General features: G+C 53.5%; 1 protein-coding gene across 3 annotated transcripts; it reads right to left on the bottom strand.

Moving 5' to 3' along the window:
- Positions 1-1023: 1023 nt before the first annotated feature.
- On the bottom strand, positions 1024-21706 carry LOC105478429 (lysyl oxidase like 4). Of its 3 annotated transcripts, none has more exons than XM_011735715.2 (15): positions 21614-21706; positions 15829-16137; positions 15120-15298; positions 14044-14249; positions 12503-12541; positions 12141-12360; positions 11187-11370; positions 10855-11009; positions 9991-10158; positions 8783-8945; positions 6771-7014; positions 5570-5685; positions 4788-4924; positions 4294-4405; positions 1024-2210 (listed from the first exon to the last, which is right to left on the bottom strand). In XM_011735715.2, exons 2-15 carry the CDS (start codon positions 16103-16105, stop codon positions 2140-2142), a joined length of 2271 nt encoding a protein of 756 aa, XP_011734017.2. In that variant the 5' UTR covers positions 16106-16137; positions 21614-21706; the 3' UTR covers positions 1024-2139. The 3 variants fall into 3 exon arrangements, with proteins under 3 accessions (XP_011734017.2, XP_011734015.2, XP_011734016.2); XM_011735713.2 differs by lacking the exon at positions 21614-21706 and adding an exon at positions 21188-21283; XM_011735714.3 differs by lacking the exon at positions 21614-21706 and adding an exon at positions 17506-18595.
- Positions 21707-25755: the final 4049 nt, after the last annotated feature.

The following is a 25755-nucleotide window of genomic DNA, read 5'->3' as shown; positions in this document are numbered from 1 at the left end:
AATTTGGTGGTTGGTATTCTGTTAACATTCCTCATCTAGTTATAAGTCATGCCAGCCACCAGTCTTCCCATGTCCTTCTCTTTCAGCTCAGAGTTGTAACAGCACAACCCTTGTATGGCCTTTTCCAAGAATTAGAACTGACTGCACCTACCAAACGTGTGATGTGGCAGCAAGGCTGAGACCAGAGCCGGTGGCTGGCTGCCTGGCCTGCTTTTTTGGGCCCTCTTAGAAACTGAATCCAGCAAGCAGCGGCGGGTAACCTCCCTGCCTGAATCTAGTCATCAGTCACCACATGCTCCCCTGCTAGCTGCACATTCTTTCACAGACCATTAGCTGCATGTGTGAGCATAATGTTGTTACTGTTTGGGGGATGCTTGCTGGATCCAACAGGAAATCAGTCCTTCCCTTGTTTACCTAAACTGTCATGCCAAAATATAATGCTCCCTCTGCCTAATGAAGGAGACGAGGGAGTTGAGGAGAGGTAAGGTCGGGGAGAAGGAAGAAAGCACTTCTTTGTATTCACAGAGGGTTCCCCAGAACATGTCCCTTTTTACTCCCTAAGGAGGGGGTAGCTCTTGTGATGTGGTGGCTCTTGTGATGTGGTGGGGGTAGTGCTGTTGTAAATCTGCTCCATCTGCTACCATTTATTTTGGCTTTGCAGCCTTGATTATAAAAGTTTACAATCCTCAGACTTTACCTTCTTGTCCCTATCCTTCACCCCTTAACCTTTCTAACCCGTGTTTCAGCTCTGAGCCTGGGGAGGCTGACTGGGAAGCAGACTTATGTCTGATTCGAGAAATGTAGATGGGCAGTCATGAGAAGCATGTGTGCCCTGTGCATCCCAGGCCCTGGCTCTGTGGGAGGGAAAAGGGTAGGACTGTGGTTTTGGGGCGTGTACATAATCACAGCTGGTCTGGTCTTTGTAGCAGTCCATAATGAGCAACCTTTTTTGGCATTAGGGTGTCAGTCCTGTAAGGATCATCACTAAAGTTTGTCTCAGTGGAGAAAAGATCAAGAATCATGTCAAGAAGACCATGGGGTTTTATTCTACTTGAGCGAGAGAAATCACAGCCCCATCAAGCAGGAATGGTGGCCTTTCCCAGGTTCCATCCTTAACTACACTGACTGTTCCCCCTTCTGATTTCTCCATGGTCTTCTGTCTCTCACTCTGCCAGACTTGTTTTCATATCTCCATAGAGATGAGTAGCTTGTTTGATGTTCTTTCCATGGCAAAAATTTATTCAATGCAAAGTTCACTTCAGACACTTGGTTGGGACTTGAAGCTTAGACCAATCCTGAGATGCGTGGTGATCCTGAGAGATCAGACTGCCTGCCAGGTAAATCGTCCATATTTTTTCCTTGGCAGAGGCCCTGACAGGGCCTGGGATCCATGTTACCTCAGCAGTCTTTCTGCTTGGCCTACTCTTGCTGCTCTGTAGGAAGGCCCTATCTGGCCATTTCTGTGAAACTTGCCCCTTCTCAAGCACTCAGTAACTGTTGGTGTTGGCCCATCAGGCAATAAGGGGATGCCCGAGGTCTGTGCTTCCAAGGATAATAGAAACACCCATGTGTGTGGTAGGATAAAGGTAAGGACACTAAAGAACAGAGTGTGAGAGGTGAGTTGTAAATAATAACAGATGAAGAAAGGATTGGATCCACCAGCTTCTCTGCCAGTTGTGATTTTGATACAAGTTGTGTTGCTTTGAGCTCCTAGCAGAGAGCTGACACTACCTGCTGTGTATTTTGGTACTCTGTCCTATACTCCTCCAAGACATTTGCAAAGCACCACTTAGATGGGGGACTGGACCATAGTCCATCCCTAAAGAACTGAAAGCTCCTGAACCCCGCATCTCTGTGGCAAGATTCAGGGATGACTGGGTTTCCTTATAGAAGAGGAGCTCAGCTGAGCAAAGCCTGGAAGCCATATTCCAGGCCCTTAGGGGGTAGGCCCAGTGCCACCCTGAAGAAGCAGTACCATCTGGATTGGTGATCTTGCCATCAAAAGGCTTCCTGAGCAGGTTCTTGGTGCCCCTTGGCACTGGCCCTTTTCCTCTGAGTTGGGACTCTGTGAAGGGCATGGCTCCAGTAAGCTGAGGTATCTGGTGTATTGGCAGTAGCTAGGAGTGTGCAGTGAGGGCTTCAGATGAGGTTGTTCCTGAGACGCTGTTCTTGCTCCAGGGAGAGTTCTGCACTGGCTGGGTATGAATTCCCTGTGGGCCAAAGGAAAACAGGTAAGCAGCCAACCTTACCACAGTCTCATCCCTTCCCTGACAACTTACATAGATCCACTCTGCCCAGCTCATCCTTTATATCAAGTCAGTCATGGCGTGGGCACAGACACCAGTCATTCTATAGAAATAGGCCTGGGACCGTTGTGTGGTTTCAGGAACATCAGGAAGAACAGGCTATTGATTGGAAAGGGCTGTGCTAGTTATTCTCCTTTGCCTCCCTCCCCAGGTTCGTTCTCTGCCCTTTTTTTCCTCTGTGCCCTAGAAAGCTGACCCCTAGCGATTACATCACTCTGGTTCCTTTGTCTTCTTTTTTTTTGTTTGAGTTGGGTCAATGGAAAGCAACAGCAGAAGGTCAGAGGGTGGAAGGAGAGAGGCCAAATATTCTTTCCCCTACTTTGGCCCTGTGGTTCTGGCAGTGATGGTCTTTGACTCCTGCTCCAGCTAGGTTCACCCTCCTTCACAACTTTGGCTTGCACCTGGCTGCAAAACAGCCCTTGCCCCTCTTCAAGCCTAAAGCAGGTAACAGTTTTCTACTTTATTTATGCTTGATATCTCAACACCCCTTGTTTCCTTATAAATAGTCCTTTAATTAAATAACCTCAGACTCTCACCCGAGTGTGCCTTGTTTTCTGCAGGGACCCTGTTGGGTCCTAAACACTGGCAAGATGACCTGCAGGACTGCATTATTTTTCTTGTCCTTGTCACTGCCTGGGAACCCTTGCAGCCTGATTCCAGCATTATGGAGGATCTGCTGTCTCCGTGTGTGTAGACTTGGATTCTAGTTCCTGGTTCCTGTCAATATCCCTGTTTCATTTAAGTGGCAGCATAGTCTACTCAGCCACACAAATTCAAAACCTTAGACTGCTCTTCCTCTTCTCATTTTCGTCCATCTATTGCCACGGTTATTTTTTGAAAACCTAAATGATCTTTTGCCTCCTTGACTGAAATTTGTCAATAGTTCCCAGAAGCCCACAGGATAAAATCCATTATCTTAGAACTATCACAACCCTCCCTGCAAAAAGCTCTAGTACTTAGTAGGTTTGAAGTATACAGCCTCATTTTACAAAACAGAAAACTCAGGTCGTGATTTCCTCACCGTCCTCCAGCTAGAAAGTGGTGGGACTTGATTCGGGAACCAGTGACACCTTCCGAAGCCCAGTCCTGTGCTCCTTCTTTACTCCTGCCATCTTTGACTTTGGCCCCTCCTTCAAAACTCAGCTCAAATACTACTTCTGTGAAGCTTGTGCTAGCCCCCATCCGGTTGCTTTCTGTCCGCTTGCTCAGCATTCAGTCCACACATTAGTAGTACTGGGGCTATTTGCATGTGTGCATACCTCATCTGACACTTACATTCCCAGTGTCTGGGGCACAGCGTTCAACACAACAGTGAGCCTTAATAAATGTTTGTTGACTGAATGAACAACTCTGCCCATCCCACCGCACATATGCAAGTATGGGTGTGAATGCACATCCCAGAGCAAATACAGGCATTTTTAACCCTTGAAGATAGAGGGAGTCTTTACTGACAGGTAGAACAGCCCCTCTTCTCTGACCCCACTGGATGATGATGCTTCCTTTGACTGATGCTACCAATCCTTTAAGTGGCCCTGTTTTCCATGGTCCCCTTCTTGCAAGCAGTGATCACAGCTGGAGACAGCAACACAGAGCAAGAGGACTTCTACTTTTACCTGTGAGGACCCTAACCCTAACTTCTACATGAAAGAGAAAGGAAAAATAATGGACTTGAAAAGAAAATACTGACATGGCTTGAGGTGACAGGAAAGATTCTAGGACAGATTGGAAACTGAGTTTACAATCGAACAGCCTTAAGTGCACACAGGGATGTAGAAGATGTAGTTATTGGGTGAAGCCAATGGTCTGACCAGTTCTAGAAGTCTGCCTTGTAAGATGTCAAAGGAAATGCATCTCTCTTCCATCCATTGCCTTTTACAAACCACACACATACAAGTCACACACTGGAGTGTGGGAGCAGAGGATACATTTATAGTCTTCCAGCTCCCTGAGCCTATACATGACTGGTTCCACAGTGGCTCGGAGTTACCTGTGTGGCAGTTGTGCAGCCAGACCCGATGCCCATCATACTTGCAGCGGCACTGTATCATATTGTTGGAGAAATCTGACTCTGCCACCTCATAGTGGGGGTTCACAATCACCTGGAGTGAAAGAGGGGACAACTGAAAATGGATGATTTGGTTTCTGAATGAGTTGACTGTGGCTGTGATAAACCCTTACATGTGTTTCTATTTGCTTCATTAATTCTTACAATTACCCACGAGGTAGGCACTGATGTTCCCATTTTACAGATAGGGACTGAGAAGTTCCAACTGAGAAGCTGATTTATCCAGTGTTCACTGAATCAGGACTCAAACCCAGGTTCGCTGGATCCAGTTTGAGTGTTACTTCCCTAGCTCCTTTTAGTGACAGGCCTGTTGGAAACCCTATATGGGAAATTCTCTCCCTTCATTTGCCCTCAGGGAAAGTTTTAGAACATCTGGAGGAAATTGGGCTCTGTGGGGAATCCCCCAGCCACCTTACCTGGAAGATATAGTTCCCAGGGCCCACGTCTGTGATATCCACCCATTGGCAATCAATGTCATGCCGGTAGGTATCCCAGCAGCCTACAGTCACTCCCTGTTCTCCAAAGTTGGCACACGCGTAGCGCCGCTGCAGTCCTGTAAGGAAGGGGACAGCTTTTGAGACAGGACCAAGCACTCTGCTAGGTCTTTTATTTGCTTTACCAGTTCAGTGTCATCATGCCTGGTTCACAGATTAAGGACCGTCAGAGCTAGAATCTTGCTATGAATCCAGCACCAAAACAAACCACATTTGTGACAAAGGTATGATTCATTTGATTTGTTTGACTGCTCCTGTTGAACTAGGAACTGTGGTTGGAAGATTCCAACCCTCCTGTGCTAATTTATTTGTGCATCCACCTATCCATCCTTCCAGCCTTCTAAAGATCCGGTGTTTACCATGCAGTTCCTAAGGGTTAGGGACTACGGGTATGCAGACAGGAAGCAGACAATGCTTGCCCTCTGCGAGCTCAGCAGAGATAGGACAGGTCTGCAACTCTTCTCCAAGACAGAAAGTGCTGAGTGTTTTAAAAGAAGAACAATGTGTGTGGGGAATTCAGAGGAAGTAAAAACCTCCCGTGTAAGATTTCAGAAGGTAAGAAATTGCCTTGATTGCTAACTTTTCAAGCCAGGGTCTCCAGGTGCCTTGGGCGGCTGAACGGAGCAGAGAGAAGCCTGATCCCAAAGGGACTGAAGAACATAACAAGAGGAGATGCTGGTAGGTGCTGACAGGAAACCACATACCTGTGGGGCAGTTTGTGTCCTCCAGACAGAAGCTGGCCTTGTGCCCCTCAGCCACCTTGGAGCCATTGAGAGTGAGGAGGTCATAGTGGGTGAAGACCTCAATGCTGTGGTAATGCCTGCAGAAGGGATAGAGCTGTCAGTGCGGCAGCAACAGGAGAGAGGGTCCTCTCTGGAGGGGCTGGTAGGGAAGACAGGCACCAGGCCCCATCATGACCCGAGAGGAAAGTTGTAATAGTAGGCAGTGCCCTTCTCCCTCCCAAACCCAAGATTAGTATGACACACAGCCTACTTTGCTGGCATCCCTGCCAGGCAGCAAGCACAGCTGCCCCCATCACCTAGGGTCTCAACCCAGGCAAGAGGTAGAAGCCCTGCCCTGGTCGCCTCCAGGAGGCTGGTGCCTGACAGCAAGGCCTGAACTGGAAGGAGAGGTGGGGCACCAGGTCTATGAGCAGCCTAGCAGCTGAGCTGCTGGGAAGAGGGTCCCTGTCAGCCTGAGACCAAATTGCTACCATTGTTTCCAATCCAGTTATAATGACAGCTCTGTTCATGCTACAGGGAAAGGTGGTTATTATCTCAGGCGAGACCAAGTCCCAAAGTCATTGCCCATTCCTCTCCACTTTCTCCACCCATGACTGTGTTCTGAAGAAAAAAAATGCTGCCTTTGTCACAGGCATTGTCTCTCCCTCTCTCTGGTCTGGAAGCTCCTGATAGGAAAGAATGTTCATTGTCCCTTTTTTAGTGCCAGTCTGTTCATGCTGTTCTTTGAGGGCCTTGCCTTGCTGCTGAAGGAACCAGCGAGCTTTTCCTGCAGAGCCAGCACCCTGGATGGGATGTCTATTTTGGGCCTCCAGGTTCCTGGGAGTCCCCACTTTACCTGGCTTCTGAAGGCAAGGCCTGTGATCCAACATAGGAAAAGTGTCAAATACCATTCTAACAGAACAAGTCTGCTGGTGGTGATGCCTCTGTGGGATGTTGCTGTGGGAAACAGACCCCACGGGCACCACTGACATAGTGAAGGCGAGAGCGATGGAGGGGCAGGTGGATGCCGCTGTCCTCACTGGCTCCTGCAGGCAAGGCCAGCAAGGAGAGCGCACACCCCTCCCAGGAAAGCTTGCCTGTGGCCAGGGAAGGACCAAACTGCTCCCTGGACCCTGCTTTTTGTTCCTAACCCTCTAGTGCCAAGGCATGGGCAGGCTCTAACCTGTGGCACTGGTGCCAAACCCAGCTCTCGCGTCCAGTCTTTGGACGAAAGTCTGTCCGGCCCAGGTTGTAGATCTGTGTGGAGAAGCGCAGTAGGCGCCGGTATCCATAGGGCCAGTCCATGTGATCCGCAGACTTGGAGAGGCAGTTCTCCTCGTGGGCACAATAGAGCTGGCTGAGCGGGCGGTCCTCCAGGTAGGCTGTCTCCTGCACTAGCTGGGCGTTCATCACCAGGTCTGGTGCACCTGGGGCAGCAGAGGTCATGGCAGTGACTCAGAGGGTGGAAAGGCAGCCAGTCTTAGTCTCCAGCACAGGGCAGGCTTGCCCCCAGATTAAACCCTCCGGGAGGACCCCACAAAAAAAGGGCAGTTTTAAGAGTCAGGAGATGGTGAGTTCTAGTAACAGTTAAAGGAAGTCTATCACCTTAACCTGGGAGGCAGCTACAGTGTCATGGTTAAGCTTGCTGGGTTTGGAGCCAGGCCACCTGGGTTCATTCTTGGCTTTCTGACTGTATAATTCACCAGCTGTGTAACTGCTTAACCATTTTGTCTCTCATTTTCATCATCTGTAAGATGAAGATAATAGTGATATTAATGTGATGACACCTGTAACATGTCTGGCCCACAGTAAACATGCGGTTGAAGTAAGCTAGTATTTCTTTTGTAAAATGCTTTTAAGCCTGTAAAGTGCCTTTATGTAGCTTAGTTCATATAATCCTCAGAAAGCTCTGCTGATACCTAACTTGGATACTTTGCCTGTACTGTCACTAAAAATCATTATCACTAAAGTAGTCCTGGGCGGAAGTGAGGCCCTGCCACACCGCTGACCACAGCGTGCATGCCACCTGGGCAGGCCGGCCGCAGCTTGCCCCAGGCTGGAGCCATCTGCTCCTGGCAGTTGGCCCTGTGGGGTCCTGTGGTATATATTGGAGACAGCCAGGAAGTGCCCACTGACAAAGAGTTCCTTAGGGAAAGAAGGCAAGCTTTCAGAAAGAATGAGAAGAGGGAAAGAAAGCAATGTGAAAAGCCAGGGAGGAAAAACAGGTGGTTATAGAGGCTGCAGGTTGGCTGGCTGTGCCCAGCTGTCATGAAGCATCCATCAAATGTGTTCAAGAAGAGAGCTGCCACTGTAGGCAGTGGAGCAGGGAGGGGTTCGAGGTTCCCAGGAAGGGGAGTTGAGTGGGGAGCAGTCTCCCCACGTGCTGGGAGGCCTTGGTGATAAGGAGAACCGTTCTGATGCCCCATCCCTGCAGGGGAGGGTCTGATGGATGGGCCCAGGGTTCTCACCAGGGTTCCCTGGACAGAAAGGAAGCCAAGAGCTCGCTGACAAAGGTTAAGGATGTCTTGGTGTTGAAATTTGGCCAAGAAGAACGTCAAGTGGCCACTTGGGTTGATGCTATCTGTAGCCTTTGGACCGGGTATAGTCCATCTTGGCACTGACCTGGTTGGGAGATGTCAGAGATGCTGCTGCCTTAAGAATCTGGGTTTGTGGGGCAGAGCAGTGCCACAGATGGCCTTGTCCCAAAACCTTTTGGGTAAATCCCACAGCTCAGGAAGAGAACACACAGCTGGGCCTTGGCCCCAAGTGTGCTCATATTTTTATGTCCTCTACGACAGCTTTCAAACTGCTTTTCTGACTACAAACCACAGTAAGAAATACATTTTATGCTGTAACCCAGTACACACATAGTTCCAAGGAAAAACTGCCCTTGCTATGTCCTGTGCTGTTCCATTGTTTGAAACTGTTGTTCATAACCCAAAGTTGAAAACGGCCGTTCTGTGTCCTTGTGCTTTCTCATGTTCTCAGTGTTCTTTCTCACAGTAACTTCATGAGGGGGAAGGGTATGGATCCTGATGGGACGGGTGATTGGGCCACACAGCTGGGAAATGGCAGAGCTGGTACGTTCATTCCCTCATGCTGCTGGCCGTAGGCCTGGGACCAGCATGGAGGGCCTTCCCTGAGGAGGAGCACAGGCCTACCTGTCCCCAGCCCTGTGAGCCCTCCGTCACTCACTGTCCATGCAGGAGACTCCAGCCAGGAAGCGCCCGCCGCCATGGGAGCAGTGCACCGGCCCGTGCCTCTGGCACTGCTGCAGGGCCAGCTCTGTGCCTGAGCAGCGCACCCCGCTCATCACCACCTCTTGGGCCCTCGGCATCCCCGACCAGTACCAGGTTTCCTAAGAAAACAGCCAGTGTCACCCAATCAGCGTGACTTTGGAGTCACCTCCTGACTCCCATCTGAGGTGTGGCCCCAGTCATACCACCCCCACCAGGTTGTGTCCAGCCTGGGCCCGAAATTTTTAGTGATGAGAACCCATATTCCCTGGGGCAGTCCTTGACACATTTGGACCCTTCTGATGTTAGAAATCCCTTCCACGTATGGAAGTAAAAATCCACCCACCGTGGCTTCCACTACTAGCCCTACACCCCTCCCTCTTCCAGACGGCAGAGGAGGGTCCTGTTCCCCATTCTTCTGCCCGGGGGCTGTGCTCCCATTTCCCTAGCTGCTCCTCAAGCGGCCCAGATCGTCATTTGTGCTCAGGGTTGCCCAGTCCGCATTGTGCGGCAGCCCAGTGTGGGTGCAGGTACAGAGGTTTCTCTTGCAGTCACGCCTGAGTCTTCTTGATTTTATTTTTTGACGTATTTTAGGTCTATCCACTTATTTCCCCTGGACTGCCTGGTCCAGTCCAGCCTCATTTCTCACCTGGGCTACTACAGTAGCCTCCTGAGTGTGTTTCCTTGCATTCATGTGAGTCTCCACCCAACTGTTCTCCAAACAGCAAAGGAAGAAATCTTTTAAACATGTGGATTGCATGTGGATTGCAAGCTTTGAGTGATCTTGCCCCTGCCTCCTCTGCCCTCATGCTTGACAGCACTCTCTCCAGAGCCACTCTACAACCCCTGGCCCTGATCTCCTCAGCCGAATCAAGCTTTCTCTGGCCACAGGGCTTTTGCATAAGCTGTTCATTCCTCCTCCCCCTTGTCTAACTTCTATTCATCTTTCCTGCAGACACAACTGTGTCCCTCATTGACTATTTCATTAAGGACTGTGTCTTCTTGTTCACCACATTGTTCCCAACACTCGGCATCATGTCAGCTCATAGTTTCACTCAGTAATGAATTGTCAAATGGGTAAAGAGGCAGCAGCTTTAGCACAGGAAGTTTTGGGCCTCAGTCCAGGAGGGTGAGAGGTCATGCGGAAGAAACAACACAGGGACCTACCTTGTGGGCATGGATGGCAAAACCCAGGCCGAGCTGTCGGCAGGCCACCATGGCTTCGGTGAGCCCCCAGTTTTCACTGCACACACTCCCCCAGCGTGGGACCCCGTTCACCTCCACCTGCACCTCCAACAGCCCCTCCTCAGGGATGCGCCCACCAGCCAAGCGCACCTGCAATGGTGAGGGGTGTGTGAGGAGTGGGGTAGCCTTGCAGGGAAGAGCTCAGGGCTGTGAGCCTGGAGAGCTGCCCAGACCAACTCACTGTGTCACCCTAGACAAAATAGTCCCCTTCTCTGCCGTGGTCTCCTCTGTAAGGTGAGGACAGTGTAGCAGGTAGTCTCTAACGTCCCTGCCTACTAGAGAAATCTGAGTCGAAGTGCCTGGACCAGGGGCTCTTCCTCCTGCTCTGGCACTTGCCCTCCACCATTAATGACAACTGGCAATTTGCCAAGGGCTTTCATGCCCCTCGCCTCATTCACAGTGACCCCCTGAGAGTGTGAACCCCGTTTTACAGTGGCACCAGCGACTTGCTCACAGTCCACATTAGCACTGACACTGCCCTGAGCATCCCACACAGACTCCCTCGTGCTGACAGCCCTGTGGCCGTCTTTCCCAGGCACCTTCTTTCTCAGCTTCACAGGGGACCCGAGACGGGTGTGGGAGAGCACATCCATCTGCAGAGCCCCTGTGACCTCTGACATTTCGGAGGGGCTGCAGCCAGGCCGGCTGTAAGGGAAGGAGACTGGTGCCCAAAGCAGAAGCACTAGCTGCTTCTCCTGGACCTCTCCCTGCTAGCTTGATGTGTCCTGGGGGCTCCCCAGGGTTTCCCGGTCCCCAGCCTGAGGCCATGCTCAGACCCAAACTCACCTGATTCTGAAAGCCCATGTTAGGGACGTTGCACCTGACAGCAGCATCATTCTCATGTTGACAACCATTCTGGGACCCTTCTAGGGCAGGGCAGTCGCTGAGGGTCCGCTCATACCCCCTGCAGCGCACCTCACTCAGGTGGATGGGCCCTAGCCCTAGACAGGGAGAGAGGTGCTGTGTGCAAGGCTCCATCTCCGTAACCCCACACTTGTGGCTTCCCCTTCACAGAGGGGGAGAATTTTCTGTCCTGGCCCTGTCACCCCCGGGCCATCCAGACATGGACCAGTGGCATACCCAGGCCTTCTCACCCCTCCCCAGGCCACCTCACTCACCTTGGCCCAGCCGGGCCCCAAAGAGGGCCTCCCGAGCAGAGCCAAAGCCCAGCTGACGACACACGACACTGGCAGAGATGAGGTTCCACCTGTGGTCACAGACCGTGCCCCACTGGCGGTTCACGAGCACTTCCACCCGGCCCTCGCCCATCTGGGCCCCGGAGCGCAGGCGCACCCTCAGCTCCTGCTGGGAGAAACCTGCTTCAGGGACGGCCGAGGAGGAGGCAGCCAGCAGGGGCTGAGCCACCACAGCAGAATCCCAAACGGGACTCCTTCACGCTCCATGGCGGTGGCCAGAGCCAAGGGTGGGGAGTTCCAGTCCTGCCTCTGACTTCCTATAGCTGTCACCCTGAATAAGCTGTTTTTTTTGAGCTCCATTTCTTCAATAACCAATCACCACCACAGCCTCATCAAGGATGTCGTCTCAAGTGTGGCGCTGAGGCGTCTGTACCACCTCACGAGGCCACCCCAGTGTGGCGCTGAGGCATCTGTACCACCTCACGAGGCCACCCCAGTGTGGCGCTGAGGCGTCTGTACCACCTCACGAGGCCACCCCAGTGTGGCGCTGAGGCGTCTGTACCACCTCACGAGGCCACCCCGGTGTGGTGCTGAGGCGTCTGTACTGCCTCACAAGCACTTGCTGATCTCCTCTTTATAACAGAGGAGCAGGCTCAGGCTCAGTACTGGCCCTCAGCGGGATGTAGTTAAGATTTAATTACTGTTTTTACAGTCACCTTCTATTCAAGGCGGGTGATGTCAGCTTTCCATTTATGGTAGGGCTATATATGATCCTTTTAAATACATTCCAAGGTTCTACAGTTCTGTGATTCACTCTCCTCCTCCCAGTCTGGTTCCTCTCGCCTGCATGTCCTGGACCTCCCTGCACCCCTCACCAGGCAGGGTCCCGCCCGTGCCTCCAAGCTGTGGTGTGGGTGCAGGGCCCCCAGGGCTCACCTCTGCCCGGGACCCTTTGCGTTGTGGCTTTGTCTTCGGTGGGCGGAAGCGAGGCCCTGCCACACAGCTGACCACAGCGTGCATGCCACCTGGGCAGGCTGGCTGCAGCTTGCCCCGGACTGGAGCCACCTGCACCTGGCAGTTGGCCATGTGGGGCTCTGTCCCCAGGCAGGTGACCTGGTGGATCCAGAAGGAGTTCTTATTCGTCAGGCTCTTCAGCCTAGAAGACAACGGAGATTGAAGGTGGAGGAAGGGCTGAGGGAAGAGCTTCAAGACTAAGGCAGGCCAAGGTAGAAAGGAGGGGATAGAGGCCCTTCATGCCACACCCTGTTGCTTCCTCCCCCTAGGGTGCTGCTCCTCACCTAGATTTAGGGTCCCTCATCTTCAGATCCCAGACTTTCCTGTTATGGGAGAAAACAGATAGGAGATGGAAGGGGTGTGGAAGTCCCACCCCCTGCCACCTGGTTCCTCATAGTTGTCCTTAAGTTTGCACAGGACTTTACGTTTGTAAACTTGTTCATAAATCTTATTTCAATGCTGAGTTTCACAGCAGCCCTGATGGGGTGGCCACCTCACAAATAACAATTTTACAAGGAAGGCAAGCAAGGTCCCTCAGCCAGGCCTAGAGTGGGGACAGGCGGATCAAGCTTGCCCTCTCCCAAATCCAGAGGAAGGGGAGCATTTAGGGAGGGCCCAAGAGAAGGGGCCCTCTGGGGACAGGTGGGAGGTGAAGGCCTTGCTAGTGGGGGCGGCCCCAGAGACACCCAGGCTATCATCAGGCCTACCCTCCTCATGGGTGGCAGGCGAGTCAGCGAGACCTAGGCGTGCAATTACCAGGCAGGGGGAGTCGGGCTGCATCCCAGGATCCCCAAGGATGGAGCCAGGGACTGGCCACCACCCATGTTTCCTCAGGACAGGGGTCCTCTAAGTCAAAGACACAAGGACACTGCAACAAGGGCCTTCTAACCCTTTAGGGAAGCAGGATCAAACTGATTGGGGTGGATGAAGCAGATGACTCACATGTACTATGGGAGATTTCTCCCTTGATGAGAAACACAAGTCTTCCCTGACACGGATCTGGCAGAACCGTGACTGTGGCTGTCGTTTACTGGTTGATGGAATCAGCTGTGACAGTTCAGCCATGTTTCTGACAATATTTTTATGTCTCCTCTCTCCAGGCCCCCACCCCATGCCTCGCTTACACGCAACCCAGTCACAGCCTGGCTTGGACCAGAGCTGAGGAAATTCATGAGGGAAGAGTTGGGATATTCACAGTGGAATTGAGGATGGAGGCCCAGAGGCCCTCCCCAAAGCCCTAAAACCAGTCACTGGCTGAACTGAGGCCAGAACAGTTTGTCTAAACTCTACATGTGGGTGTCACTGAAAGTATCTGCAGGGAAGTCTAGGGTTTTAACCAGGGACACTCAGTTTTATGTTCGATTGTTTTCACGGGGCCGGGAGGGGGCGCGCATTCTGTACCTAGTCAGTTCTGTTTACATAATTCAACAGTGCAGGGTTTACTTTCTGACTGTTTCTAGGTATTTCCCAGGATCCTAAAGGTCCTCCTCATTCACTTTCCTATTTATTATTCTGAGGCCCCCATGAAGCAGGAAATCTGGGCACATTCCTCAGTAGGGCCTGTTTTCTCTCCCCGAGTCCCAACACCTGCTGGATGTCCTGCCACAGACAACACCACTGCCACTCAGTCCTCACTGAACTCTGCGAGGTCCCACATGCCACACACATCACACACTCACCTGTGTGCACACTTACTTGCCCCTTACATGAGTCCACACTCAGGCTCATGCACACACCCTACATCGCATGCAGGCACATGCACACGCACTCAGTCCCTGCCCCACAACCCTGCCTCCTGTGGGGCTTACACCAGCCGCGCTCCTACCTGTAGTAGTGGCTGTCGACAGGCACCTCGCTGGGGAAGCCCAGCATCCCGCACACCACCCTGCTGTTGTTCATGGTCCAACCCTGGTCACACACCTGCCGCCAGTGGCCCTCATACTTCACCTCCACGGCTCCCTCGGTCACTGGGCTATGCTGCTTGGCACTGGCAAGGATGGGCTTGAGCCGCACCTCCTCCAGCCGCCGGCCCTGCAGGGTGCACAGTCACCTGTGGGCCTCGGGACTCCCTGCTGCAGATCTTCATGCAGAAAGGCTGGGGCTTGGAGCTTGTAGAGACCATCCCACCCAGCCCCATCATTGAACAGGCCAGGAAACTGAGGCCCAGAGAGGGGGAGGCATTATCAAAGGCCACAGAGTAAGTGCAAGGCAGAACCTCAGCTTGTCTAAGCCCTTTCCCTCAGTTCCTTGAATTTGTCCAACTGGAGAGAACTAGGCAGATCCGGCCCTCCCTGGGATCAGGATGGGAGCCCTTGGAGTTTGGGAGGCTTCTGCTGGGCATGGAAGGGCCTTCTCTGTGCCACCCTGAGAGCGCTGAGATGGGCATAGACCAGCCACTTGAGACCATAGCAGGATCCTTTGGCCCACAAGACCCCCCAGCCCTAGCCCTGGGATGACTTAGACCAGTACAGAGTCCCCTTCACAACGTGTTTCAGTGACCAGCTGTACTGAGGCTGGAGGCTGCCTGGCAGCAGAGCCCTGCCCGCTCCTGTTTGGCTTGGGCTGTTTTTAGCTCAGGGTTGTTTGTGCTGGGAAGAGGCAGCAATTGTGGCCAGGCCTCGTGGATGAGGGAGCCCCTTACCCCACTGCTGTCTCCCTTATGGGAGCAGCTTCTGTGATTCCCAGTGGGGTCAGCTCTGGTCCTCTGGCCTGCCTTGCCTCAGGCTGGGGCCCTCTATTTATGCACCTGCTGCAGGGCACACTCAGGAATCGGGGCCCCAGGGATGATGCTCAGTGCAAACTGCACCTTTTCCCCTTGCTCCTGTAGGCCCACCTTCTGGGAGGCTCTCTGTCCTCTGACCCAGCCCTTGGCTCAGACCAGAGCCTGAACAGCCCCCTTACCTGGGGCCCAAGGGCATTGGAGACGGTTTCAGAAAGGTAGCCACGATGGCGCCTGGGGTGGCATATCACCCCTACGTCTTCAGAGTGACTGCAGTCACTGACACCCCAGCCATTAGACCCGCACTGGTCCAGGGAGCTCTCCGTGCCCACACAGCGCACATTGTCCAGCCAGATGGGTCCTGTGGAGTGGGGGTGATGCTCAAAGATGGCACAGAGAGGCAGGTCACAGGCTCTGCCTCCTGCATAGGATCCCACACTTACCAAGTTACCTCTTCCAAACCCTGGGAGAAAGTGGCAGAGAGGAGGAAGGTTGGGTCTCCTGGGGAATTCGTATTTATAACCCTGCCTGCTACCTCCTTTGGGCACTGGGTCTTAGAGAATCTGTTTTTGGAAAATGCCAGGTAGCTGTAGGAATCAGACCTACCCATTTGCCCATTTTTTCATTCAACATTCTCTAAGCACCCACTGTGTGCAATTGCTATGTTCAAGGAACTTGGAGTTTAGTGGTGGTGACGGCGGTGGCCTTATCACAGGAGAGAATGGGAGGGTGGGAGCAGTGGCTCTGTGCAGCTGAGGCACTCAGGAAATGCCTTGTGGAGGAGGTCACGTGAGCAGGGTATCAAAGGATGGGTGAGTGTCAGTGAGCCCAACCCAAGAGAAGACTGTCACCATTTCCTTGCCACCCCGCTGGGCGGCACCAGTCACTCACCCTCCCCTTGGCCATACTTGGCACTGTGGGCCCAGGTCAAGGCAGCTTCGAAGCCCAGCTGGCGGCAAGCCACCGTGGCCTCCTGGAGAGCAAAGCTGTCATCACACACGGTGCCCCACTGGCCCTGGTGCAGCACCTCCAGGCGGCCCTCCTCTGGCTTGCTCTCTGGGCCCACCAGCCGGAGTTTGGTGGTGCCCAGTGACTGTGGCCTGCTGGGAGGCGGCTGGCCTAGCAGCAGCAGGAACAGGGAGAAGGTGGCTGGTGGGGACCACGCCATGGTGACTTCAAGGACAGCTGAGGCCAAGATACCTGAGGAATGAGTAAACATGACAGTGATCACCACCTCTACCCAGATCTCAGGCCTCTTCAGCAATTTGGCAGCTCCTGGCAAGACAAACGAAAGACCCCCCGAGAGAGAGACAGAGAGAGAAAGAAAGAGGGAGAGAGAGAGTGTGTGTGTGTGTGTGTGCATGCATAGTGGCATTAATTGAGTCTGGGCCAGTTTAGCTGATTTGGTTCAAATCCACCACATTCGCCATGCGACCCTGAGGAAGTTTAAGCTTAACCTCACTGAGTCTCAGTCTCCTCATCTGTAAAATGGGGATAGTAATCTCCATCTCACAGTGTTGTTGAGTGTTAAATAAAACACCGTAGGGAAAGTGCTTAGCAAAGTCCTAGCGATGGCGAGTACACAATAAACAGCCGCTCTTACATACCTAAAGTCTTATGTGTAGGTAGACGAGGTCACCCACCCTTTGAGTCATGGGGGAGCCCCCAGAGTGCCCTCAGGTCAAGACTATCTACCCCAGGGGCACTGCCACCACCTTCTGATGTTCCTAGCACCCTAATCAAATGTGTGAAATGTCACCTTCACCCCAGAAGGCACATGGAAGGCTGGAGCAGAAAGGGCTGAGGGGCATCAAGGACTCCACCACTCATTGGCTGTGTGGGTTGGGCAAGTCTCTTCACCTCTCTAAGTCCTGACTGTCTCTTTTTCCTTTTTTTTTTTTTTTTTTTTTGAGACAGAGTCTCGCTCTGTTGCTCAGGCTGGAGTGCAGTGGTGCAATCTCGGCTCACTGCAACCTCTGCCTCCCAGGTTTAAGCAATTCTCTGCCTCAGCCTCCTGAGTAGCTGGGATTACAGGTGCCCACCACCATGCCCAGCTAATTTTTTTGTTTTTGTAATAGAGACGGGGGTTTCACCATCTTGGCCAGGCTGGTCTTGAACTCTTGACCTCGTGATCCACCCGCCTCAGCCTCCCAAAGTGCTGGGATTACAGGCGTGAGCCAGCGCACCCGGCCCTGACTCTTTATTTCTAAAGTGAGGAGATGGAACCACATATCATCTGATCCCTCCTGCAGCTTGGATAGCCTATGATAGCCTCGCATCCATCTAGGTGTATGATTCATGCAGATTCAATACACATTTTTTGAATACTTGCTTCAGGCCAGGTGCTGGGACACAGAAATGAAGACATCAAACACCCTCCCTACCTTCATGAAGCTCAAGCAAGAAGAATTAGGGAAGCCTTTCAAAGAAGGGACACTTAACCTGAGCCTTATTGGGCGAATAAGATTCTCCCAGGTGAGAACAGGGGCATTCAAGGTAGAGAGAAGAGGACTAGGAAAGAGGGAAAGAGGTGAGTTTGTGCAAGAGCAGGAAGTGCCCTTCTCTTACCCCAGACTACAGTGTGGGGGCTTGGAGGAGAAAGAGATGGAGGGACGAGCTGGGGCCAATGATCAAGGGCCTTGTGTACCACACAGAGGGTTTGCCTTCATCCTGTAGGAAATGAGGCGCCAGCAGAGGGTTTCAGGCAGTAAACAGAGAGGGCCTCTGTCTCCAGGAGGCTGTAATCAGATGTTCTTTGGGTCCTTAGAGAGAGGATGAGGCTGGGGGCAGTTCCTCTCCCCCTCACAGAGCAGCCTTGGTCCTGGGACCAGCAGGTGGAGAAGGGCGTAGAGGAGAGAGTCACAGCTGGTTAGAGCTGTCCGAGACCTCTGGAGCCACCAAAGCTGAAGCTCCTTCACCCCGAGGCTCTGCTGCCGAGGGGAGCTGAGGCCAACCTGGACCGGGATGGAGAAGACGGGCTAAGAAAGCTCATTCTGATGAGACCTGCCTCTTCCACGGCCATGGGGGAATCATGCAGCTCATCCGCTTGAGTGGGAAGGCTCTCACAGGCCCCTGCCACTCTCACTTCCATGCATGGCATCTGCCCCACTCCCTCTCAACAGCCTTGGCCAGCAGGGCCGGATGGAGTGGGCTCCTAAAAGTGCACTAGACAAGTTCTGGGAATGAAGCTCCACGGGAGTGGGGATGTGCTGTGTCCCCAGTGTCCAAAATAGTGTCAGGTGTGTAGGTGGCACTCATATCTGTGGTTGCATTGGTGGGAGGTGGCAGCACAGTGCTTGAGAGCACAGGCTGGACGGTCAGACTGCTGGGGTTCAAATCCTGCCTCCACCAGTTCACTTCTAAGTGATCTTGGGCCAGCAATTTAGTTTCTCCCTGCCTCAGTATCTCCCTCTGAAAAGTGGGGATAATAATAGCAACTATCTCATAGGATTTTTGTAAAGATTAAATGAAGAAACATTAAACCCTTAGAAGAGCAAGCATTCAGTAACAATGAATTATTATTATTATTATTGAGATGGATTTTTGCTTGTCACCCAGGCTGCAGTGCAATAGCACAAACTTGCCTCACTGCAACCTCCGCCCCTCGGGTTCAAGGGATTATCTTGTCTCAACCTCCCAAGTAGCTGGGATTACAGGCATTCGCCAGCACGCCCAGCTAATTTATTTGTATTTTTAGTAGAGACAGGGTTTCACCATGTCGGCTCTTGAACTCCTGACCTCAGGTGATCCACCCACCTTGGCCTCCCAAAGTGCTGGGATTACCAGCGTGAGCCACCGCACCGGCCAACAATGAACAATTATTAACAGCTACTGTGAGAGCTATGATAGAACCATTGGTCTAGATTGGTCCCACCTCCTCTCTATACAAAGAAGGAAATGGAGGCCACGTCCGATCTCAACTGCAAGTCTTTGGTAGTCCTCTCTGCGGCATTCTCTAGATTTGCCCTTTTTCCCTCCACGCACACTACAGAGCCTAGATGCTCCCCTCTCCACTCCCTGAGACTGTGTAGGGGTTGCCTTCCCATTCTCACCTCTGCAGCTGTCCCCCTCTGACCCCTCCCACGCTTCCTTTCCAGACTGAAACACTGTCTTCTGCATGTCAGGGCCTGTGGGGGCTCCCAGCTGGCTGTCCCACGAGCAGAGTGCTCTCCATTGTTTCCCATTCCCTCCTCCGTGCTCCCGGGAAGAGGAGGTAGATAGCCAGGGACTGAGCCAAACCACTCCCCAGATGGCAAGAAAGGATGGGATGGATCGGGCTCAGGTCCCTCAGCTGTTAGGACCCAGTGGACACACTGGGTCTCGGCTGAGTGATGACCACACCTCCTCTGCTACCCCCAGGAGTCAGGAAGCTCCTATCTCTGCCACCAAATTGTATCTGGTGTCAATTGTTTTCCTTTCTCTGAGTCTCAGCTGCAAAACCTGTAAAATAAGGAGGTGGCACTCGAGGGCCCCTCTATACGACATGCTCTGATGGGGCCCAGCGTAGGCTGGGCAGGTCTGCTGTTTGACTCGTGGCTGAAGTCCGCGCCACGCTGAGGAGGTCTTATTACAAGCTGTGGACAGCCCCAGGCCAGCAGCTCCTTCCTCTCCAAGGGACCAACCTGAGGGCACGGGAGGGCTTCCGCTGTAGGACCCTGGGGTCTGGGCCAGGGAAGCTGCCTTCCATGAACGCTGCTGGAAGGTGGGGGGATGGCAGAGGGAACCAAGAGTCAGATGCAGGGAGAGCCCCTCTTATCGGCCTTCCTGCCCACTATAGGCCCCCCAGAGCTTTTGCTCACACCAAACTATAGCCTTCATCTCCCAGCCTCCAAGCCTTTGCTCTCTCTGTTCCTTTCCCTCTAAGATTGTTAAACTCCTACACATCCCGCAGCATCAGCTCAAATGCCACCCCCTCCATTAAGCCCTCCCACAAAGCCTTCCACAAAGCACATTGTGTGTTTGCTTCCTGATGCCACAACCAGACTGCACGTATCTGTTCCCCTAGCACTGAGCACAGAGAACCAAGCTGTGCATCCTCCCTCAGAGAAGGAAGCAGCCTGAAAAGTGGCCCTTACTTTCCCGAATGAAGGAGAAGGGGACAGGAGGGAAAGAAGGTGGAGGGGAAAGAGGAGGGGAGGGAAGTGAGGATAATAATTACACATTTAAAAATACAGATTAAATACTTATCTCCATTTTACAGACAAGAAGATAAGGTCCAGGGAAGTCAGGTAACTTGCCCAGTTAGGATTCAAACCCAGGCAGCCTGGCTAGACGCCAGGCTCTCAAAACCACCAAGAATGAATGTTGGAAGAGGGGAAAGAGGAAAGGAAGGCAGGGAGCAGACTGAAATTCCACCGTGTTCTGGAGGATTTATGACCCAGGCCCTGATGTGAGGGCACTGCGCAGGGTGCTCTTTGCTGAATGCCACCGAGTGACAGATCCAAGACCTTGCCAGCTTGAGGCACAGAGGCACCTGCTCCAGGTGTGCCAGGAGATGCTGGGACCTAGCCTCACCTAGCACAGGTAGGGAGGGCTGGAAGACAGCAAATGCCTGTATTCAAGAGAGAGCATGGGGGGTGCTGTCCTGAGGGCGCAGCAACTTTGGGATGGCTCATCTCTTCTCTGCAGTTCGGCAGCTCTTCTCAGCAGCCTCCTCTCAGCCCTGTGGCCTCCCCGGGGTTACCGACTCTGTGGACCTGAAGCAGTGTCAACAAATGGTCTCTGAGCTGTACCTGTCCGGGCTAGGAAAGGGGGGGCTCAAAGTTTTCTGTCCCCTTCCCTGCCGTGTTTCTGTCACACGCCGACCCCCAACATAATCAGCTCCGGTCTGGATAGTTGGAGAGCCCAGATCAGCCCTGGCTCTTTGTCCCCCAAGTCATAAGTGTGACATCTGAACCCGCCTTGCCCCTTCCCTGTCTCCTCCCTGGGAGAAGGTGGAGCAATGGTTACACACGGCCACAAACAAGACATGCAAGCACCCCTGAGGCCTGGGCGCACCACTCAGGGCGGGCCTTGGGCCAAGCTCCCAAACGTGGTTACTTGTCCAGTTGGAAGCAGGTTGGTGAGCGACTGGAGGGCTGGGCTGAGGGTCCATGGGACCCCCTAGGCCCAGTCTCCACGAACCCTCAGAGGCCTGCAGACCCACAGAAAGACAGAAGGACAGACGGGACAGCAAGAGGCAGACCAAGAGGCAGACGCGGGGCCAGGGGCCAGGGGCCAGGGGCCAGGGCCAGGCCAGGCGGGGGCTCACCAGCTGGAGCGCGGACTGTCCGGGGCTGGGCGGGCGCCGCGGCGGAGCAGCGCTAACGGGCTCCCTCCCTGGGCGCCCTGGGGCCTTTTTATCCGCCTGCCGCCCGCGGCCCCCCAGCCCCCAGCTGGCCGCGGAGGAGGCCCCGCAGGCCCCGCCCCGGGCGGGCGTGGAGTCCGCGGGCGCCCCGCCCGGCCTCCCGCGCGGCGCCCCCCGTCGGGACACGGGCCAGGTGGCGGGGGCGCCCAGCCGCAGCCGGCGGGGCCGGGAAGTCCCGGGGGCGGGAGCCGCAGGGGTGGGGGGAGCGGGGTTCCCGGGAAAGGGCGGCGCGGGGCCTGCGGCTGTTTTGCAGGGAGGGCCGCTGCGGCCTCGGGAGTCCCTCTCCCAGGCACAGTTGCCTCTTTTGCCGAACGAGGTAGTGACGCTCACCTAGAGTCCCAGTCCGTGAGTCCTGCTGAGTGCCAGGGCCCCCGGCACAGCGCCCTTGGCGCGGGAGCGCCCGGCTGTCACAGGGGCCGAATCCCACGAGCGCGGTTTCTTAGGACAATGTGGACGCTCTTTCGGGGAGGCCCGGGGCTCAGTTCAGAGAGGTCGAGGTGGCGCGGTGCAGCCGTGCCCTACTGCAGGAACACGCGATTCCCCCCGAAGTTTACTGTACTGAATACCGTCCCCCGCCCTCTGTGTGAAACTCCGCGCTGCCCATTGTGCAGTTGGGAACGCTGAGCCCCAGGCGACGTAATTCTAGGAAGTTTGGGTTTGTGATCGGCAAATACACAGTGAATGCGAGAACCCCTTCACGGAGCTGAATGATGTAGTCCTGGCCCTTGTCAGACTCACGGGAGGAGGGTGTTAGTGCAGGGAGCAGGGACTGTGGAATTGAAGAAATGTGGACATGGCTGACGGAGAGGAGTCCCATCAGCTGATCTGAGCACTTAGGTGCCTGAACCCCAGTCCCAGCCCCCAGTTTCTTTACCCTAGACCTGGTCCTACCCTGAGCCTCAGTGGCCCCATCTGTAAAATGGACAGAGGGTTCTAGCCTCCTGGTTTCCTCCGTAGGCCCAGAACTGCCCCACCTGGTCTCCCCTCTTGCCCCCACCTTGCCTGAATGTCCTTCCAAAGGTTCATGCATCCCACAAGCCTTTATTGATTTTCTCCTACATGCTAGACAGGGTCCTGGAGTGCTAGACGATGGGAGGGGGCCTTCCCAGTCTGGTGGAGAAGGCAGATGTGCAAATAAGAATAAGCCTGGACAGGCAGAGTGTGATAGAGCTAGGATGTCGAGATGGACTTTTTCGATCCTGGGTGACAGCCAGGTCTTAATGACCCTGCTGCCAGGGACCTGCCATCCACTCCTGGCCGCCCATGTCCAAGATGTCCGTCCCCCTAGTGCCCCTGCCCCACCCCAGCTGGGCCAAAACATTCCCTGTGATGAATCAACAGGAAAGAATGCTCCCAGCCTCGGGTCAGTGGCAGCAGCCCAGCTCCTCCCACAGGGACAATGAGGCAGCTGTGGGCTTGGGTGCCAGGTATGCCTAAGCCCCCTCCTAGAGCTCAGCCACCTCTCATGCTGAGCCAGAAGCAACACAGAGGGCTCAGAAACGTGGGCTCTGCCTGCTGCCAATCGCTCACCAGGCCTGGCTGCCCAGAACTAAAAATAACCCTGGAGCACAGGGGCCAGCAGAGGATAAAGACCAGGGAATGAATGGATGTTGCCCTGAAGTCCTTTAATTTGCACAACTCTGGGCAGAGGCCAAGGCTGGGAAGCAGTGGAAGTGGGGATCTCTAAGGCATGCGCTGTGAGCCCCCAACCCTGAGAAGTGAGGGGCTCTGGTCCCAGCCCCAGCCCATGGCAGACTAGCAGTGGGATTTTCTCAGCTGAGTCGTCATCTCCTCATCCTTAAATGTGATTGCTGTAGGGGTCAGATGGGACCACTGGATTCATCTCAATCAGCTTTGATTTGATTGAGAACGCCCTCTTCTTCCCTCCCACCTGGCTATGCTCACCCAGCCTCAGCCCAGCACCTGTGACCCTCTCCACGCTCTTTGTATAATGGTCTGTGTCTGCCTTAACTCTGCCCACCCCCTCCCCCCAGCTTCTTATTTGCCTCTAAACCCAGATCCTGTCACAGGGCTTGGCACATAGCAAGTGTTCCAGAAGTGCTCACGAATTGAATAAATGGACCTAGTAGTGTGTGCCGGTTTCTGGCCCCCAAGGAGATACAGACAAGCCAGAGGTGATTCCTATCTTGTCCTCAAGGAATTTGCAGAGTGGTGGGGGAGACAGAGCCACAATCAACCAGCAGGACAAAGCATCATCACCATTATCATCATCATGGCTGGCTGGGGTCAAAAACCCGTGGACAATGCTTTCATCACCTCCTGTTTACACAGTGAAACTGGGACACAAAGGGGTTAAGTGACTTGGCCAACATCACACAGCTGTAATCTGCAGAGGGGAGCAAGTGATCAATGACATCGAAAGCACGGGGCTGCGTGGATGCCGAGCAGGGAAGTCTGAGGGTTGAAGTCTTCCCAGAAGTGCCTTGAAAGGTGGATCGGATACACTGGGTAGAGAGGTGGGAAAGTGGGGTGGTCAGGAATAACACTTGAGGATGCTGCGGAAGCCGTGAAGCATCATGCAGGTGTCTGGAGTTACCGCAGCTCCCCTCATCCCTCAGCTAGTACCCAGGGACTTGGGTGTGTAACATCACCTCTCCCTGCCTCCTCCCAGGGAAAGGAGCTAACGTGAATCTCTTCCCCATGGGCTGCTTCTCAACCCTCCCTTCCTGCCTAAGCCAGGGTCTCTACTTTCCTCCCAAGTGGGAAGGCCAGAATCTCCTGCAGAAAGCGGTGGCCTCCAAGGTGCACCTGGGTGAACCTAGTAGTGAACCTGGTGGAGTGCCCAGTGCCCACGCCTTCTGCAAACTTCCTCCTCAGCAGCCTTCAGGACTCAGTTCCAGCCTCACCTCCTTTGTGACTCAGTATGGAGGAAATTGTATAGCTTTAAAACTGGGCAACCTGAGTTCTAGTTCTGCTTCTGAATTGTGTGGCCTCAGGTAAGTTATTTCACTGAGCCTAAGGTGAAATCTATTTGTCCTGCATCTATTTGTCCTGCCGTTGCATTCCTGCCCCCTCTAACATTCAGAGCTGTGGCAGTAGCCCCCACACTGCTCTCAGTTTTTCCCTGCGTCTCACTCTTCCTGACATCAGTCTTTCTAAAGCGTCTTGCTCTACATCAAGAATCTTCAATTGCTCACTACTGCCTGCAGGAAAGGAGGAATCTCCTGTTGCCTCTACTCACTTCATTTTCCATATTCTACCTACCCTTCAGGCCTAACTCAGATTCCAACTTCTCCACGATTTCTCCCATGAAAACTTGCATGAATGCTCTCAAAGTAGAAGGTGCTGGAAAAGTCATAAAGCCAAACCAGATACAGTGTTTGTCCTCAAGGAGCTCACTGCCTAGTGAGAGAGATGACTCAAAGACATAGCTTGATGGAACGTGGATTGAAATAACAGAAAGTAGGACAAAAGGGGAGAACAAGCCATTTTGGCCAAGGACAGGCTTCTCCTTTATTGAGAGCTGTTTAGCTAGGAACAGGGCTTTTGTTCAGGGAGAAGATGGGAGCTGAGGGGGTTTTGTAAGATCATGAAGTTGGGGGAGTGGGGAGGGTGGATCTAGGAAGGCTGGAGGGGCTAGTCAAGGATATGGTTTCTAGGGAGAAAGGAGAGATGGGCTGGCTGCAGTAAGGAGAGGAAATTCGGAGGAAGAGCAGAGCTAGTTAAAAAGAAATTCTAGGAAGTTTGGGTTTGTGATAGGCAAAGTCACCCTCTCCCCTATTCTCCTGTGAAAGCTTCAGAAACCCTGCATAAGTCAATCAAGTTTGGAGCTGGACAGGCCCACCCCAGCATTTGCAGGGCCTAGGGCAAGACTCAAGGGAGGCTTCATGCCATGAATCAAGTATTTTAAAGCCATCAACCAAATGAACCTGTTGTTAAGTCAATCATGGTCTATCCTCCTACCTTGACAAATACACCTTTGGAAAGACCTGGAAGGTCAGGTTTGCATTCAGAACTCTCCACTCCTCGGAGTTCTGTATGGAACACGCTATGACAAGAGTGTCTGCCTCTGGCCTTGCACCCTGGTGTGCTCCTTCGCAACATATCCTGCCCCATCCCACACAGCAAGGGGCCTTCTGCTGCGACAAAGACATGCAGCACCCTCGGCTCTGTGCAGAACTCCCACAGACAGCTGTCTTGTGACTGCCCCATGCTTGGGTGCACACTTTGGCACAGGCACAGGCCGCACTCAAGAGGAAGGGCTAGAAGTGGGCTCCGGCCTCCTGGGCAAAGAATTCCAAGAGCACGGGTTTGGAAATCCAGTGGAAGTTCCTTGCCCTGTGACTGGCAGGGGGGAGGGGGATGTAATTGACAAGGGCCATGGTGATGCCCTCTATAGCAGGAGGACCAGAGCAGGGACCCTTGCCCAGGTCTAAGGGCAGCATGGAAGTGGGATTGTGTGTATGTGTGTATGGGGCAAGGGAGAGGATGTGACATGAAGGTGGGAATGT

The sequence above is a fragment of the Macaca nemestrina genome, chromosome 9, assembly GCF_043159975.1.
Source record: "Macaca nemestrina isolate mMacNem1 chromosome 9, mMacNem.hap1, whole genome shotgun sequence".
Classification (NCBI taxonomy): domain Eukaryota; kingdom Metazoa; phylum Chordata; class Mammalia; order Primates; family Cercopithecidae; genus Macaca; species Macaca nemestrina.
Note: the sequence above shows the minus strand (reverse complement) of the source record. Positions and strands in the feature narration are given on the sequence as shown.